The 20,493-nt window shown below is 41.1% G+C and overlaps 1 protein-coding gene across 1 annotated transcript in view; it reads left to right on the forward strand.

Moving 5' to 3' along the window:
- The first annotated feature begins 10,745 nt into the window (after positions 1 to 10,745).
- ar (androgen receptor) overlaps positions 10,746 to 20,493 on the forward strand; it is a 30,260-nt gene continuing 20,512 nt past the window's right edge. Inside the window, exons 1-2 of the mRNA XM_080834882.1 lie at positions 10,746 to 12,581; positions 19,849 to 20,000. Of these exons, the coding sequence (XP_080691008.1) occupies positions 11,197 to 12,581; positions 19,849 to 20,000 (1,537 nt within the window). The 5' untranslated portion in view covers positions 10,746 to 11,196. The remainder of the gene's footprint in view (positions 12,582 to 19,848; positions 20,001 to 20,493) is intronic.

The raw sequence follows: 20,493 nt of genomic DNA on the forward strand, positions 1-20,493 counted from the left end.
CATGAAATATATCTATTTTTCAATTTTCCTACCCAAGGCTTTTTCTCATTGTCATCATTCCCATATTTTTTCTATTGCCCTCCACTGACACTCCCCCCCCCCCCCCCCCCCCCTTCAAGTGTGAACTTGTGCAGGGTGTGCCAGTGGGATTGGTCTTCAGTGAGGTTGAGAGACTCGGGAAAATCGGAGTTCTGTCTGCTAGTTGTACCACAAGTTGTAGCCCATAGTGCCTCCAGCTTGGGTATTTTCTATAACCTCCTGTGACTGTCAGCACCAGTCAACTAGTCATTGTCAAAGCCTATGCTGAACATCCAAATTAGAAAATCCCAGTAATACCTTTATTTACTAAATAAAAAGAGAAATTGAGAAAGAAAGAAAACAATGAATAAGCATAAATGCAGGTTTTAGATTTACCTCTGTGAGTTCCTGTCCTGGTGAACACTGCACACAAGAATGACACCCTCCACTTTCAAAATACTGATTTTCAAAGCAATCCATTTTGAGCACACCTATCAGAGCAAGAAAACAAAATGTTGATATGACATTACTTACCATTCATTGATTGGAAATAAAAAAAACAAAAAACATTAATGATCATGTTGGCAAGTTGGTTTTGTGGATTATCTGTTTCTTAAGTTAAGCTGCTGTTTGTAAGATACTTACACTTGCCAGAGCAGGATAGCTAGTACCAGGCAGTCCTTAATCATGTGAAAGCCATGGTGTTTTTCCTGAGAAAAATGCACTTATTATCCAAGTCACAGAGGCTTTGAGAGTAATACACTACTGAAGCTTTTTTACGGATCCATCAGAATAATGCAATATAAATATAATTGAAAGTGCTGACATGGTCCTCCAACAGATAAAACAAAAAAAAAATGATACATTCAAACACAGTATATTATCTGGTCTTCATATTTTGCTCACATATGTGAATAAACGAAGAATAAATTAGGAAAACGGCTTTCTCTCTCTCTCCTCAAACTATAGAGCAACAATTAACAGTGTTTACTTTAAGATCTATAATAACTGACAAGAAAGATACAACGAAACTCAAGAATTGCTTCAAAAACCCTAACGAAATGTTACTTAAAAGAAAATAGAGACCCTATAGGCTACTACTACGCCCCTATACGGACGCGGATATCAAAAACACAAAGTAACCTAATAGCCTATGTCTAAACTAAACAAGTGACATAATGAGAAGCATACGTTCATTTAAGAAAACAATCCGTTGTTGCTTATGCCAAAATGCTCTTACAAAAGTTTTATAATTAATAGAATAATAATGGTAACGTGTCTCGAGTAAACAGCATGTTCCACAATTACGCTACTTTCCAGCGTTGGCAAGTGGGGTGAGTCTGCAGTTGGAGCTGTTATGTGACACCCCTCAACCTCACTCGGTCCTCTCCTCTCTATTTTATTGTATTATGTCATAGGCCTAGTGTCTTTTGAAAAGAAAAATCGCATACCTTTATCATCTGCTTTTGACAAATTTGACTGAATGTCCGTATCGCGTCTTGCTACTTGGTATGAGGTAAGATGCGTTTAGCTTGCGCCTGTCAGGTCAATAGGCGGGCATGTCTCAACATGTCCCCTGAGTCACTGGTACCCGAGTTGCAGCAGCGTCACCCACCCACTGCGGACCCCACTAATAGTGTACCCACTCCGAATGCTTATCGTTGTCCTGTTCTCTGTCGGACACAACACAGACATTAAAAATGTTCTATATTTGAATGGTTATCTCGCTTCAAAACGGTTTCTGCTGAAATACGTTGTTCTATTCAGAATGTTCATGTGAGAGCCTACAGTTAAAAAAAAGGGGCATTAATGAAGGTTTTGTCGTTTCAGGTGAGTGGCTTAGTCCTATGCAGTCCACAATTCTAGTCCCATACACTTTTTTTTTGGCAAAATCAGGTAATTGCTCTTCATGGTCATCTAGTTGTCTGTTCAGTGTTTGCGGTGTTTGTACATAATACTGGCCCTGTAATCAGGAAATAAACATAGAAGCTCGGAATGGACCATAAACAATCCCAACGAATCACCACGTTGCTTCAAGAGCAGGGAGGGGGGAGAGGGGTATTTTGGTTGCCTATGAGCTCACACCTTGACATGGAGACAATAACACAGCATTGCCATTTACAGTAAAGAGCTAGGCCTACTGCACACTTAGGCCTAAATGTGTCTTTTGAGTTGTAAATTAAATTGTATGACTGCATTGGAATTAAACACATCAATCCTGGTGTAAATTATAACAAAGCTACGATTTAAAAAAATAAATAAAATGGCTGAATACGTCATCATATATTCATAGTCTTTGCAAAACCTGATGCTGACGCATAGTCGACCATTGGGACCTTGTCAGCCCACCTCCCCCAACCCCCCATCCATGAGTATGAGTAGTATCATCCTCCTTTTCTTCATCATTCAAATAAGTTTACACCTGGGAGGAGTTATGGGCTCAGAGAAGGGGGTGAAGTCACACTTTAGTAAGTGAGCATTATGCATCATCTGATTAGCCCACTTTAAGGATGGGCAGGGCTAAGACGCTGTGAGTATTGATCACTTAGCCTATGTTAGTCTATTAGACATCAGAAAGACATGTATTAGTCGACTCTGCAGCGTCAATGTTTCATTCATGTCTGGGTGTTTTGTGGTTATTATGGTCTTGTATAGCCCAGTATACAAAATGACTATCAGTTGGACACAATTTTCACAGTTTGTTTAACCACGTTCATACTTTTACACAGCTGTAGGGCAGCACTTCGTCCACCAGGGGGCAACCCGATCCACGGCAAGTGTCCAAAGTCTCTGCAACCTTCCATCTTCGATCCCCAGCCCCGTACATGATCCTGTCTTCCACTTAGGGAGACATCACAAGACGGCAGGACTGTGCCACTCTTACCCAGCTTGGTGAAACACGCCGCATGTTCCCCCTTCCCCCTCTGCCCTGCGGTGACACCAGCCAGATCAAACTCCACAGAGTTGGCTTCCAACCACCGCCAAACAACCCACTCAATGACGGCAGAGCCTTGGCTTGGCATGATTACTTTTGAAGTGGTGCCTGCTTGCCTACTGTTGTTGATAGGCAGGTGAGCTCATAAATGTCTCTGCCAGTGCAGAACAGCCTGACCTTGAACCTTGACCTTGCTGTTTTCTATGTACTGGGCACCTGTGTGACATGGCAGATTGTAATACAGTTTATAGTCTTGTGCTTGTAATATAGTTGTCATTGAAGTATTACTGTTTGGCGGAGGGTTCTAGTGCTCTGTGTGTGTGTATCCTTGTGAAATAATCCCAATCTCAAACCAAATGTATGAAATAAACCCAAAAATTTACCAAATGAACAATCAAATCAGACTACTTCAAACATACTCTACAGTCAAAGTGTGATGGACGGATTGCTTTGTCCATCAATTTGACTGTGTTTCATTGCACATTGTGTTCTGCTCAAAATTACAGTTTTGAAACTTCAATCTTTAATTATAAAAATTATTTAATCTTGGACTCATAAAGATTCATTCATCCTTCACCTTCACCATCCTACCTATCTGAATGGATACAAGTAGATTAAGATAAAATAATACAAATCTGAATGGATATAATTAAAAGTAAGTAAGATTCTTAATGAATGGGTTTTTTGTCAAATCATTTAACATTGATACATTTGTTGTCCAAGACTGATGTATATTTTTCATTTAGATTTAGATTTGCATTAGTTGTAAATATGTTAAAATATTTGTTGAATATCCCCTATTTTGAATAAAACTGGGGATACAATACCAAAAATACAATACCATTAAAACAAGGCTTAAAAAAATAAATAAATATATAATTGTTTAAAAAAACTGTCCTTAAGATAATAACTTTAGAAGAGTTCAAATCAAAAAATCAAATAAACGTTGGCAAATTCCGAACCACAACAACCCATGTTGCGAACACAACATGAGGGTTAAAAAGCCCGGAAAGAGAGCTGTAGTCTGGAAGTATGTTTATATCAGTTGTCTATATCAGTTGTCTATTAGTAAGCTTCACTTGCACGTTGTGTCTAAAACAAATTGACCTGGTTGGAGACTACAGAGTGGAGCTATTCTGATAACCAATACAAATGAAAATTGGATGGAGAGTTAGACTTAGAGCTAGATTGCTCCAGTGCCTCGGATCCTGGTGGGAACAGATCTCTGAAGGCCGTGAGTGGGTGCCAAAGGCAGCCTGGGCGATTTAGAAATACCAAAGATAAGGCTGAACTGAAACATTTAACACCTGCAGGAAAAGAAACACACAGACACACTGGACCCTTAGCATTTAAACACTGCATCAGGACCACTATTGAAAACAAACTTGATGATTGGTCAAGGCCATTGGGGATGTGCTTGAGACCCCTTCAACACAACCTGTGAAGACAGACACAAAGAGTGACTTGTCAAGGTCAGCACCCCAGACTGCCTCCCAATCTACAACACTGAGATGAATTCCTTGTTCTTGAAAGCTCCCTCTCCCCCATGCTTTTAATCACTCACTAAAGTGAATGAGCACTTTGACCAGTGAAGCTGTTGAAGTCTTTGAGCCTTGGACTGCACTGGCATTACTCTTCCATAACCAGCACATAATCACAGACCACAATGAAGTGGTGCTTCCAAAAGAGTGCCAAGGAGGTGAAAGGGAGGGTAATATGTGTGTGTGTGTTCTAGTCAGTCTACTCTGAATATGGATGAGAAAGCTTGGTGAGTGTGTGTGTGTGTGTGTGTGTGTGTGTGTGTGTGTGTGCGCGCATGTGTGTGTGTTTGTGTGTGTGTGTGTGTGTGTGTGTGTGTGTGCGTGTGTGTATTTTTGAGTGTTTGCTTATGATGTGTGTTTCCTATTTTAGAGTCCTCCCATAGACCTCACCGTTGATGTGGTTGGAGAAGAGCCAAGAGTTCAGGATCATGCCAAGCGTGTTACTAACATAAAGTAGGGTGGTGTTAATGTTTAATCAGAGCCCTCAAGGCATGGAAAAGCCCACAGTGCATTCACACAAGCAAACACACACACACACACACACACACACACACACACACACACACACACACACACACACACACACACACACACACAAACACACACACACACACACACAAAATAAATGTCTGTTACCTTTGAAATATTTTGATCAATTAAATATAAAATTGCACAAACTTTAAAGCATCTATGGTTGGCAAAAGGCATACACATGTGCAGAGGAGAAAGAGAGAAAGGCACACAAACAGAGAGAGCTTCATAATGTGTTCGTAAGCGGTCATTTGGTGTCTTGGCGACTGCGTATGTGTGTATCTCTCTGTGTGTATCAGTGGTGATAGTATAAAAGGCTACAAATCGTTCCATAAAGTTGTTGCTTTCATTTGGGAAAAACATTACTAGATAGTGCTGTTTGCAACCTTGAATTATAAAAGGAAAGAAACTGGTGTACAGTTTCAGCCTTGGCATTTATGCTCATGGAAACCTTGCACTTTCTCATTTCAGCTGCTCTCCCACATATTCACTCCTTCCCATTCGACCACTATCGCACCACTCTATCTCTACCTCCTGAAATGAATCCAAACACACTTCAGTCTGCAATACGCTGTGTTGTTTTGTTATGTTACGCATGCATGTTAGCGTCTTTCTATTGACTGCAGCATAGATATCTTCCTTTTTTATCTTCCCTTGCACTGTATCATACAACAAACTGACCAAATTGACTTTTCAGTGTCATGCCAGCAGACTTTGATAAGAGCAGAAGATATGCATGTCAAAGCTACATTTCTAACCTGCTAAGCTTATTTGTAAATGTAGTACCCTCCTTCAAGGCAATTCAACATAGATGGTGATGGGGGTAGCTTCAAACTGTAAGACACACCTGCAAAAGTTCAGCGATTACTTTAAAGGTTAAGATCAATTAATTGTTTGTCTGTGTGTGTGTTGTGTTTGTGTGTGTGTGAGGGAGAGAGAGACAGTTCAAGGTGGGAAGCCCAATAAGATCCACTCCTTGCTATGTCTTGAGGCATAACGTTTGGAAAAGTGGTGTGAGCTGTTAATGTCCCATTATAGTAAACAGCCAACTGCAGGATACACCTGGAGAGCCTTCGCTATCCTCCACCAATACAATTGTTGCCTGCAAGCCAGCGGCAAAGGCCGGATATTTATAGGACACAGGAAACATTTTGTTTGGAATTGTTTTGTAACAAATACTGTAGCCATGACTGAAGTTATACTGTAATGCCAAAACAGACCAGAGAGTGTCAGTATCCTCTTGGAAGGGGCAGGGAAAGGACAGTGGATTTGAAATGGCAAAAGAAGAGACCAAAGGACAGACACGTGCCTCATGGCAGATCCAGGAGTGAAGCAAAAAAAGACTTTTGCAGTGGAAAGGCTTGACGGTAAAGGTCCAGTGATGATTTGGTTTGTTTTGGTTTGGTTCGGCGGCGACAGACTTTGGCCTTACAAATATTTACAGGAAAGCCATGCTAAACCTTCAGAGAGACAGGTTTATCACAAACAACCCCAAACACAACACACTAACCCACACACACACTCACACACACACACGCACACACACACAATCCAGTCACACAGACATATACATCCTGGTGTACACAGAATACTTACATGTCCATGGTGTGTTCACATTTGTATGCATCTCACAATGTTATCAGCATAGATGGGTAGTCATCTTATATGACTCAATAGTGGTGGTTGACTAAGTGTGTGTCTGTCTATGTGTGTGTTTCTAATGCAAGTGTGAATGTGAGAGAATGTGAATGTGAGTATGTGGTGTGATAGTGATGTCATGATGCACTCCAGTCAATTCATTCCTCCTACCCTCACAAACAACTCTCGGTGTGTGTGTGTGTGTGTGTGTGTGTGTGTGTGTGTGTGTGTGTGTTTGTGTGTGTGTGTGTGTGTGTGTGTGTGTGTGTGTTTGTGTGTGTGTGTGTGTGTGTGTGTGTGTGTGTGTGTGTGTGTGTGTGTGTGTGTGTGTGTATGTTTGTGAGTGTGTGTGTGTGTGTGTGTTTGTGAGTGTGTGTGTGTGTGTGTGTGTGGTTAATGTGAGGGGGCAGGGCTGAGCTTGTGGTGGCCTTTGTCCACGAGGGGGTCAGCGATTTGAAGAATCTGGTTGTAATTTAAAGGTACCGTATGCAACAATAGCTATTCGCTAAAGGTATGCTAGCGGCTAAAACTAACGAAATCTCTTGAAATGTGCTGACTTTGTCATTATGACAAACTAGTTACTCAACGACTGTCCTTACACAGTCAACAACATCAAGCAAGTGCAACACAAGACTAAGCAAGACGGCAAATAAGCTACTTACTAGATCGGCAGAAGGTAAACAAGTCAGGTCGGCGGGCATCGGCAGGTAAAACTACATAACGCAGTTATATGCCTATCGACCCTGCTATGCCAATGGCAACGACGCGATTCTCCATATTAAATGTCATTGTAGCGCCCCAATTTTTTTTAAGCTGTTATTTTAAGGTTAAACTGCTTATCCTAACCCTAATCCTGAAGCATAATTGTTGCATACGGTGCCTTTAAGACCCCACGCTTACTTTTTTTCTAGGTTTTTGTTTAGGTGTAAGTTTAATGCCATGCCAAGTTTCCCACTGGTCAGGCTAAAAGGTATATTATTGATGGTTGATGTTGATTCACAATGAACCGGTAACCTACACACTTGCAATACATTCAAAATACATATCTATTTTCAAACAAAATACTGGATGGCCTTTGCGGCTGCAAAGTCTGGAATAATGCCTGATGCAGGAATAGCCAAGATCCTCTTCGGTACTATTTAAAGAACATGCACCTCTATTTCTGTCAGTGTGTCTGTGGCTCATTTCTGTGGCAATATTTCACTCAGATTGGACTATCATGGATTATAGAGGTGGTGCCATACAGAACATGGGTACAAAATATTTTGAATTTAAAGGCAGAGAGATGTATTGGAATCACATCCAACTTTGACACAGTTGGATACAGAATTGGATAAAAACTGTCTCCAGTGCAAAGCTTCATATTACTGACACCATTTTCAGGCCATCCTCTCGTCATGGAGGAAAATTCATTTCTGTTTCAAAAATGGAAGAAGAAGGAAAATTGCAGTGCAGCGCTTTTCTTTAGAATGTCTTACACTGTCTGGCAGGCTGTCTTTATTCTCATATTACCTAGCAACAGGTTCAGTGTGTGTGCTTCCTGAATCCTAGGATTACGCTATAATCTCTTTTGAATATAACAGGACATCTTGTAGTCCGTGAAAGTGACATGGGTGACAAACTCTCCCACCTCTGCATAGCCTAACACTGTTTCCTATTTGTCAGGTGTATTCTACGCCTGTCCACTACGAAATCAATCACTGAAACGCAGAAGCTTTTCATGAAATGAGACATAGAAATAGAGACATAATGTTATGTTTTCTTTATGTTTTAAATCCAAATAGGGATAACACTACACTAGATTCACCGCTAATCTAAAATTGTATCATAAGATTGTTCTTGTATAACTTCTGGCAGAAAGAAAGAGATATCACAAAGGTTCTGCATGGAAAGCAATAAACCATCAACGAAAAAAGGAGCTCTGATGTGTGTGTGTGTGCTTTTGTGTGTGTGTGTGTGTGTGTGCTGAGGTCATGGATTTCAAGGTAAAACATGAGGACAGGCGATAGGGATGGACAGATGAAAGTCAGACAGGCAGCAGAGAGCGGACTAAAGATGAAGAGGGAGACCTGGGACTCCTGCAGTGAGGCTTGTTATGGATGATGTCCACACTGATGGGGGAGTCTTTATTCTCTCTCCCTCCCTCTCCCTCTCTCTCTCTCTCTCTCTCTCTCTCTCTCTCTCTCTCACACACACTCTCTCTCTCGCTCTCCCTCTCTCTCTCTCTCTCTCCCTCTCTCACACACTCTCTTTTTATGCTTTCTTGCTTCTCTAAACTAAGGCACACACCCCTTCTATCACCATAGCTGTCCATTCTCTCTTTCTCCCAGCCCCCCGTCCCACAAGCATTTTGTCTTTCTCAGTATCTCTCTCTCTTTCTCTGGCTATATTGTTTCTCTCTCTGTTTTTCTTTCTTATTCAATACCTGTGTAGCTCCCAACATCTATTAACCCCTATGCCATTACTTTAAGGCCATCTGAATGTGAGAAGTGAGGAGAAAACATATTCTCTCTGACACAACCACCCCACCTCCACCCATTTGCAGTTCATCTCCTCAAGCTTCTGTATGGTAACTCTCCCTACACCATTCTCTTCTACACTTTGTTCAGTTGAGGACTTCTTAATTAATCAATTGTGTGTGTGAGGATTTTGCGCCTTGCAACTGTTTGCATTGTAGAAGACGATAATTAAGAGGCGTAATTGAAAATCCTCTCCCTCCTCTGTCTCAATATTAGTCAGTAAGCTTCCACTGCCGTAGATATAGAGGACTCCATTGCCACGGGAGAATAATTCATATTACATTGGCTTTATTTGGAGGTATAGACTGCCAAAATGATTTATCATTTGATAGTATGGCTTGTCCTTTTGTAAGTTAAATATACAAGTGTTTCATAACCTTAATCACAGAGTTTAAACTTCAGTGAGGTTCTTATGTGTGTGTATAAACACCTCCAGCTCAAAATACATGGACAAGAAGAGTTCCTTTTCCTTCTGGGAAATATTTGTAGCTTTGGCTTTCATTCTTGAGTTACAGGAAGAGACCTCCCCAGGCGCCATGACCATGGTTTCATGCTCAAGTCTCCAGGGGCGAGGTGCGATTGATCTGATTGAAAAGGTGATGGGCTGGAGGAAGGGGTGACGCCTGATGCTAGGCATTTAAATGATAAGGTGATTTAGCTATTTGGATAACTGAGATGACGGCATAAAGAACACAGGTGTAACGAAAATAGAAAGCATTTTAATTAAAGAAGAAACTGTAGGATTACCCATCTGTTTGTTTGCATAATAGCAATGTCAATAAAAGTTCTTTCTGAAATGTTCCATGAAGCTCTTAAATTTAGGGACCAGACTTCCAGGAGGTCCATCAAAAACGACAATTCAAGCAAAAGGTTGGAAAGGGATAGGGAGCATCAGAGTTTTCAAATCATGGAGTAGCTTGAGTGGAAATTTTAGTTTTACAATTCTTCTCAATGAATAATGTGCAGCAATGTTTGAGAGAGGCAGGAGGACAGGGGTGAACAACGAGACATGTGTGATTCAATGGAGTAAATACAAGTGCAATTTTATAAGATGGTCGCTGGTCGAAGGTCAAACATTCATACAAAGATAGCATTTTCAAAATACAAAGTCTGAACATTTGTCCATCAGATAGAACCGAAATCACGTGGCAAAAAAACATAATGGAACTGATATGTAATTCAAAGAAGCCATGGATGTCAAATCATACATTTGCTCAATGTAGCGTAACCCTGTGGCGGACAGACGCCATTACATTTCCTATTGTGAGAAAAACAGGCTGCCCATAACCGTTCGTTTTACCAGCTGGATAATAATTTAAGAATGTAACTAACACATGCCTTACAGGTTCTCTACTTAATAAGGCATCTTAAGAATGACGTGAGTTAATGTTTATTTCATATTTGCAAGGTGGTCCAACAAATATATTTAAGTTATTTAGAACCACTTACGGGCGTAAATCCAAAGAATGCAATATTAAGTTAAAGGGGCAGAACGCCAAGCTCTTACTATGACTGTGACAGCGCTCAAGGACACAGGCTTGAGCTTCGTTCCTGGCTGAACTTTATCACACTACACAGTTGGGATCCGTACGCTGAACAACACATCCAGAGACTTAACCACACGGAACTTTTTTTTTCCATTGTTTTTTTTTTTTTAAATGATAGGAAACTGACAAAATATCAAGTTAAATCGAGAACGGTGTGTCACTCCGGCAACCACATCATTGAAAGGGATAGCCTACAAAAAAAAAAAAAAACTTCAGTCCACACAAGCGGAATTGTCGGCTACGGAGTACACAGGTGGCCCGGGCGCTGTTCATTCTGAAGGCCTATTTTAATTTGGTTTATTTAACATAATGTAATAACTTCACATGTTCAAAATGTATTTGCTTTCGGGTATGTCTAGACTGTCTAATTGACATCTGCATGGAAATAACGCAGGTTGTTAATGAACTTGCTGAGTGACGTTTTTTTGGCACCCTTCTGCCTGCGCTAGTTAGCGCTGCTTTTGACTATGGAGATACCGGTAGGATTAGGAGGAGTTTGTGACTCCCCTAATACAGTTTTTCGAGGATCTTATCCAAACCTTTTCCACAAAGTGCAAGTTGCCCGGCAGACTAACACTGTCTTCTCTGAAAGACTGGACTTCTCAAGCGAAAAGTGCAGTTTCTTGCAACAAATACACACGCGGGAAATGCGCCAAACTAACAGTCAGTCTTCCCGTGAAGGAACATGCTCTGGGACTGCGTATGTGTCTAATTATGAAGTTACGGCGAAACTGAGAAGTGCTCATAAGACTATCGACGTCGGGGTAAGTCGTATTAATGTCGCTAAAAATCCAACTGACAAAGACAAAAAGTTGTCGTACATCGTTGGCGAAACTGACGGCAGGGAGTTTGCTACCTGTCAATCTATTTCACAGTCATTTAGCACAGACCTCAACTGCTGTGCACCATTTTCGCCTTGTCACACACACAAGTTAAGTCCTGACGGGGACGCATATTTGGCAAACAGTTCTCCTAGTTCTACCAGCACCAGTATCTCAGAAACCGCAAGGGAGCTGTGCAACGCTGTCTCCGTCTCACTGGGGTTGGCCTTGGATTCGAACGAAGTGAGCGACCAGGAAATCTCGGTACCGACGTTCTCGACTGGCCAAAGTGAAATAAACTTGTTTGAGGTGCCGTTACTGGACAGTACGACTGAAGGTGGATCCGTATGCGCACCCATGACAGAATACAGAAGTCCTGCGAAAGACGAAAAAATAATCGGGATGTTTAAAAGTAGACCTACAAATGTGAACTATTTGACAGGGGGAGTGGAGAACTTGCATGGCCTCACACCCCCTCGTGTGGGTCAGTCGGAAGAGTTCGGGCTGAACACAACATGCACGGCCTTAACTAAAGATTCAACTCTGACCATGGATAATCCTTGTTATCAATTTGACCAACTGTTGCCCATCAACTTGACAAACTTCAGTACTACCAAACCACTGCCAGCACAATCGGCGAGCAGCCCGCCCCATACCGCCCAAAAGGCTTCAGTCTACCGTAGTGATGTTGCAGAGACAGCGGAGGAGAAATATTACTCAAATCATTGCAACAAGAAAATCAAGTCCGAAGCAATGAATGATGAAGTCACAGAAGTATGGGGGTACCCGTACCGGTTTGCCGAGAACGGACCTTATCGACAGACTATGCACCCGTATTGCTCTGCCTCACAGCCCGCGTTCATACCTAAACCATATGACTATGCTAGTGGTGGACTGATGGCTCGAGAAAGGACGACTTCAGAACAGTGGTACGCGAGTGGGATGCTCTCCCGTATGTCTTATCCAACATCTGGATGCGTGAAAAATGAAGTTGGACAATGGCTGGACATGTCATCATACACCGACGGCAGGTAAGCAGAACTTTGATCACGGTCTTATTTTCAATGAAAACTTCTACATAATGAATTCCTTGTTCAAAGTTTAAATGAAGTGAGATATGATGAAGTACCTTTAGCCTAGACAGACACCAGTGACCCTGAAAAGAGACAGCCAGGAAAGAGACGACAATGTTGGCCTGTACATTTAACGGTCGCAGATTTTGTTCCTTGTCACATAAGCCTACCTGTCAGTTATGCTAACATGACTGAAATCCGTGAGGTCAATGATTGAAATCCCTGATTTTAGCTTTCGAAAATAGAAGAAATAAATCAAAAAGCCTTTTTCTGCATTTTCTCTCTGCGCTTTCATCCAAATGACGCACAAGAAAACAACCATATTGTATATGACAACGAAATTAGTTTTTCCAGTATAATACTAAGTAAACCAACCTTCAAAAAATCCACTACACTTAGAATTCAACAAGTGATGTATAAGGCCATGACGGAACACAGCGTTCCCCTACCCATACCCCTGACATTTTTTGAATGTAATTACCCTCTTTCATAGCTCTTGTTGAGTTTAGTGGAGTGGGATGCAATAGGTGAATAAATGCATGGTGAATATCTGAAACAAGACACAAGATACCAAAGGTGTACACCAATACTGGGTAAACACTTTACATTTAGAATGACAATAGTATGATAGGTGCAGAACATTTTTTATTTCTGACAACAAAATCCACATTTTTAATGGCGGCAACAGGTGTATGTATATGGTTACCCCAGTTCAGTCTTGTAAAATTGAAAGCCACAAACAGTTCTGGGTTTGCAAATGCAACGAGGAAACACTGGAATCATACAAATAAGTGCTTTATAGTGCAAAAATGAAACATTGTCTCATTGTGACAAATGTGTGCTTTAGTAGCCTATACAGAACCATTCCCTTTTTATTTGAAACCAGTAAGAATCTATTTCTGAACTATCGATCAGTCACAATTTTTTAAATTCTTATGTATTGAGTCATAGTCAATGTCAGAGATAGTTGGATGTTAGATAATTATTTTATTATTTAATTGGAGCTTCACTAATGCTTTCTCCTACCATATACTAAAATTCTTCGACCTCTGAGCATTATTAGTTGCGTTGAATAAGTTGAATGATGTTCCATATAGTACTTAGACAGTTTGTGAAATATGAATATTGGCACTAATGCTGCAGATTATTGCAGAGCTACTTGTCTTTGAGAACAGTGAGGTAATTTGTATCGGCAGATATTAGCCTCACAGCCTCACAATCCAAACTGCACACGATCTTCAAAGAAATTGAGGCTATTTCTGTGGTTTGAAACAACCTGAATTGATGCTGATTATGTTGTTTATACGAATATTATGTAACATAGATTGCAGAATATCTGTTTTGGTGGGATATCAAATTTTGTATCATGAAAAATATGCCGCTGCTGATGAGCATCATAATACAAACTACACACAAGCTTCAAAGACATTGCTACTGTGAGGCTTTTTCTCTTTTTGGAATGGCTCTGCTATAAATCTCCTCGGGTGAATAAATTAATGCTGATTGTTGTGTTACATAGGTTATTACATACATTGCAGGAAATCTGTTTTAGCGGTATATCAAGTTTTGTACTGTGAAAAATATAATTGTATATTGACAAGATTTCCTTGTAGACCCATTGGCCTCTCCCTCTATTGTACTGCAATTACTGTAATTCTGAATAGGCACACAGCGGGGAAGTCCTGTTGCTGTTATGGTGTTTCTTTCCCCTGCTGACCCTGCTGTTGTTGTCTCTTGGCCCTTATTGTTCTCCACATAACAGTAGAGTAGAGCGGTGTGACTGTTATTCTTCTTTTTATGTAGATATCAAATCTTTCACTAAACTAAAATGCACACTTGTCGGTTTTCTAGGCAAACTTTCCTTTACCTGTTTCACTGCTTGCTGGGTATTCTGTGACAAAGCTATGGCCCCAGAAGATCTGCAATAATAATTTCCTGCCTTAATCCAACCTCTGAGTGAATTTCCGTGCGTGTGTGTGTGTGTGTGTGTGTACAAAACACAGTACAAAAGAGAGCGAGACAGTGTGAAAGCCTGTGCTGTTGAACATAATTTCAGCTTGAAACAGTGATGTGGGGATTAAAACAAATAAAATAGTTAACCCCCCTGTTTGGACATTTTTTTTTGTCACTCGCAATAGAGGAGGAGGGAGCTGTAATGATTAATTGTATAACACATTGTTTTAAAGTTGATAATTTAACCACGGCATGACACATCCACTTTGGCACAGTTAAATACTGTGTGTGTGTGTGTGTGTGTGTGTGTGTGAGTGTGTATGCTGGAGGTAGGTCATGTTTAGCATGCGTCGGTGCTTATGAAAGATGGAGAGGAAAACAAAGTAAAGTGACGATGGATGGCCTATGGCCCAAGATGCTGGTTATGATTGAACAATTTTAGCTCGGCTCGGCGCGGTTGAGGATTCTACACAATCTGATATCCTAATGCATGCCAGGGACTCAATCCTGCCTACCATGCATCACTGTTATTCCACTATTACCAACCCACTGCGTGTTATCCCAGCAAACATTTACACACACACACACACACACACACACACACACACACACACACAAATATGGATGTAGATATTTATTATTATAGATATTCATATTTATGCATACAGTACATTTACATGAATCAGAATATTTTTTATTTCATTCATTTATTCCTGGCCAACTAATACTTGTACTGGGCGTTGAGAGATAGAGAACTGGAAGGAGAGTGATACACACACAAAACTAGTATAAGAAAATAAAGAACTCAATTAGAACTAAGAAAGATGTTGATTATGGCATTGCTGTGTAAATCTAGTCTCTGTCAGGGGCAAAGGCGCCCTTCAATACTGTACATCTCTGTGGTGTAATATCAGAGGGCCATGGCAGAGCGGGCTAATGCTGCCTGGCGGTGTCCCTTGCTGGGGACATGCCCTCTGAGCAAGGGTCCCTGCTCAGAGTCCGGTCCCTGCTGACCCATTTAGACCCCCCTGCCGCTCATTATGCTGTTTTAAAAATCTTATCATGTGCAACTTACACACGCTAACACCCCCCATGCACACACATACTGTATCATTCATGCCAAGGAGAGATGTTTTGAATGAATGTACTTTTAATTGGTTATTAAGTACACTGTTAGTCTTAATGTTCTAGTGTGGAGGGGTCCTCACTAATGGTCAGTCAGCTGAGGCTTGGTAGTTTGGTTGCTTGTTTACTCATTAAAATCACCTGCTCTGCCAATTACACCCCTAACACCTGAGGGCTGACACAGTGGCTAAATGGGATTCAAATTCAGTTCTCACCTCACAACATCTCACCTCTCTCCCTCTCAAAAACACACACGCACACACACACACACACACACACACACACACACACACACACACACACACACACACACAGACATTGATGACTTGACACCTCTCAGTGCTAGTCCTGCATATGTCACTTAAAAGTTGAAATGCAAATACCATATAATAAGGTTGTTTCCAGCTTGCAATAAAACATGTTAACCTTGCTCCCACTCTTTTCAAATTTACTTCTCAGTTAGAAATACATACTTTTCAATTGCACTTTATTGGCTGGACAAACACACATTCATTTTGAATGCAGCATTAATGGTAACGCACAACTTTAAACTACTACTGTTTGATCATCATAATCTTTATCATCAATATTATCCCGTCTCTATCTCTCTCTCCCTCTCCCTCCTCCCTCTCCCTCTACATCTCCCTCTCCCTCTCCCTCTCCCTCTCTCTCACCCTTTCTCCCTGTGTTTTCAGTGTACCACAGTGTGTGTAAAAAGAAAGCAGGATGTTCTCTGTGGTTTGATGCTGTTTTAGTGGCAGAGGTCCATTTTTGTTCTTACACAAAATAACAGTATCTCCAACATTCATGTTCATTAAAAACATACCATGGACATTGGATCTGTGGAATAACGTGATGGTGACTGTTAAGGTTAAGTTAATGAAAGAAAACCTTCAGCGTTGGGGAGAGGAGCAAATCGTTGTCATCACTAAACGTATCCAGTTACCTCGTGTCTCATTCACAAAAACACACAAATAAGCTACATAATCACATTTGTAAAATGTCCTGTTGAATGCATACAAAACATAACATTAATACCCTTAAATGACACTTGCTCACAACCACAATGAAGACACCCACAAAGATATAATGCAGGGTGGCCAACTCTGAAACTCCAACATAGATTCTCACGGCAAGTCAGCCTTGAAAGTTGCCAACTCAGTTTTAACGTTACACAGATAGATTACATACAAGGTATGTGTAAACATAGCTACATAGTCCACTAGCTTAAACCATGTAGCTAATGTTACTTATGAGCTAATACACAAGGTAGCTATATAAGTATGCTTGCTACATAGTTCAGGAAGATACACAGCCCTTGAACTATGTTCGCTTCACTACGATTGCCACCCTCAGCAACGGTTGTAGACGTCTGCTGGGATGCGGGGATACTCCACCGGAGACGCTATTCGGCTCTGGTTACACCCCCCAGTGGGTTACAGTAAACTACATCCCTACACTGAGACCTTCCAAATTACTGTACATGGTGCTTGTCCACGGCGACTGCTAAGAGCACAGCACGGCTTACTGGAACAGTCCGCTCTCAGTTTCCCAATACCTGTCTATTCTGTTTGCATTCTGTAAAGCACTTGGTTAAAGAAAGGTGCTATAGAAATAAAATGTATCATTATCGTTAAAAAAAAGCCATGCCGATGTTGATTCTGGTTTGACATCTGGCTTTATCCAACCTCTTTATGGTCATAGCCTTTAGCAATATGTCTGCTTAGCCTTGTGGGAGATTCCGGCCAAGTGCAATGAGTGCACGGGCAGAGAGGCCATTCATTAATTTTATTCAGGCTGAACAAAATAATTGGACAGGCTTTTTATAGGCCTGCGACTGGCACAGATGATGGATTTCTTGTGATTATCAGAGCATTTCATTGAATTCAAGAGAATTTAAAGAAATAAAACAAAAATGCTTCTGAAATACATTGCCTACCCAACCTTTAATGAGCCCCAACAGTGGCGAGAAAGGCCTCTTTCTAAATGGTGTTAAATAAACCGTTGTCAACAAAGAATATTCCCCTGACTTCATTGTTGACTAATCAGATAATGTCTCCCTCTAATATGTGCATGGAACAGAAACCACCTCTAAATAAATAAAGTGTTAATGAGTTAATTAGTTGTGTCCCATGGTAAGGCATGGTGAATCCCCTGACAGAACAATCTGTACTGCATCTGTATTTGTATGTCTGCTTCTCTCCTGCACTGGATTTCACAGTGCATCCCTTTAATTAGGGATAACACCTGCGTTCAGTGCATCAATGCAAGGATTAAGGAGCCATTAAATATAAAGTTTAAGGGCAATTATTCATTGTAGGTAATGATGAGTAATTGATCAAGATAGGATGATGTTTTTTTGTGAGTGTGTGTGAGAGAGACGGAGGGAGAGAAAGATAGAGGGAGAGGGACGGAGGGAGAGAAAGATAGAGGGAGAGGGACGGAGAGAGAGAGAGACGGAGGGAGAGAGATAGAGAGAGAGAGAGACGGAAGGAGAGAGGGACGGAGGGAGATAGAAATTAGATAGAATGAAATCTAAACCTAGAGAGATGACGGGAAACTATTGATGTTGAAGGGAAAATACAATTGTCAGTGAGGTGTAGAAATGGCCAAATGTGTTATGCTTGGTAAAGTTTTGACCTTATCTTTTCTGCATCCTTGACTTTTAAAGTTGAATGTCCTTGATTTGTCGTTATGTCTGCACAAAGTGTCTCTCCATTTTCTTCATCCTTCGCACACACACACACACACACACACACACCCACACACACACATTCCCTCTGACCTTGATTTCTCCCTGTCATGGATGGTCTTTTACCCTAATAAACCCCCACTCAGCTCTGCTGATCTACTATGTACTCGTTCCTCAACCTTCTGTCCGACTCCCCTCCTCTCTTTTTGTGCTCTTCACTCCTCTCCTAACTTTGCTCTCTTTCCCTCCACCTCTAACGTTTCCTCTGTCTTTTTCCTTATCATTTCTCCTTTGCTCAGCTCGTGCCGTCCTTCACTTCCTTTCTCTTCACTCAATTTCTCTTATTCTCCTCTCCCCTTCTTTCCTAGCCTGCTGTCTGCTTTTTCACTTTAGAAAGATAAATGGTTATATCATTTCATGGAACCTGGAACCATGTGCATAGAAGTACGTCAGTCATCAGTTCTTGTAATTGTGTGTGTGTTTGTGTATTTGTGTGCGTGTGTTTTTATGCTTGTTGTTAGTCTGTGGGATCAATTTCACTGAGTGTATTTTTAGAAGAGGAACATTACTCTTACGAAACACACCTTACGTTGTGTTTGGACGTCTTACCCTCTGCCCAAGTACTATCAAGCAGGGCCTCAGCCGTGACCGCCTGATTATAACGTGGTTATTGATTTTTTTTGTATTAAATTTACTTGTAAAGTTCCACCCCCTGTCACATACTGAAAAATGCACACCATCCCTCCTGTACTGGGAGTAATTTTTTTTCCTTTTTCTGACAGATACATAAATATGTCGAAAATATACATGACTTTTATGCTTAAGAGTAGGTTGTAGGCTATAGAAGTGAAGTCTGTGCCTCCATCACAACCACTGATAGTATATCAGTTTATATTAGTTTCCTATTTCTTTCTCCCAAATCCAACCCCAAATAAGCATCTCTCTAGTTTTCAAGAATCCCAAGTCCATAGCTGATATCATATTCTCCATATGACAAAATAGATAACGAGTGACTAAATGACATCACACACACATGCTGGAGCAAACAGACACCGCAGCAAACACACAATAACACAAACTTGCACAAACATTTTGGGCTGGTTTTGTTTGTATTAGCGAGGAACTATGACTATACTCAATTGAGGCTTTGGGAATTGGAGCTTATCAAATACACAGTCAACTTTAGGGTTTACAACACGTTTGAAATGCACTCCCAGAACATTATTATAACATACATGTATTTTATTTTAATTGCACACCGTTGATATTTACATAGCAATTACTGATGTAAGGAATTTTAAGGAGTCATTTCTTTTCTTTCTGGTGAGCAGATATCATTTCAATTGCAATTGCAGTGCCTGTTGGAAATATCCTAATCTTTGCTGCTTTGTGTGTGTGTGTGTGTGTGTGTGTGTGTGTGTGTGTGTGTGTGTGTGTGTGTGCGTGTGTGAGAAGGTTTGATGGAGGGCGCGAGCACATGTTTCCCATGGAGTTTTTTTTCCCGCCTAACCGCACCTGTCTCATTTGCTCCGACGAGGCGTCTGGATGCCATTACGGAGCCCTCACCTGTGGCAGCTGCAAGGTGTTCTTCAAGAGAGCAGCAGAAGGTAACACGCTCACACACACACGCTTACATTTTAATGTAAATGTAAATGTACACACACACACGCACACACACACATACACACACACGCACACACACACGCACACACACACACACACACACGCCCACACCCACACCCACACACACACACACACACACACACACACACACACACACACACACACACACACACACACACACACACACACACACACACACACAAACACACACGAACACGAACACACACAACATTCCCAGAGGCACACATACAAGCAGGATCAGATAAACAGTTGTGCAGCATGTTACTGTACAGTTTAAAATCAAACCCCTTTTGAAAGGTTGAATGAACATATTTGCAGGAATGCTGATGCTAACAAAAACAGCTGGCCTGTGACCTTTGGTGTTTTTATTATCTTGTCATAGTCAGTATCTGTTTTAGACATGGACTTTGATTCACAATGAGTATGAACTAATCAAAGCATACTCATAAATGCAGT

The sequence above is a fragment of the Sprattus sprattus genome, assembly GCF_963457725.1.
Source record: "Sprattus sprattus genome assembly, chromosome: 1".
Lineage (NCBI taxonomy): Eukaryota > Metazoa > Chordata > Actinopteri > Clupeiformes > Clupeidae > Sprattus > Sprattus sprattus.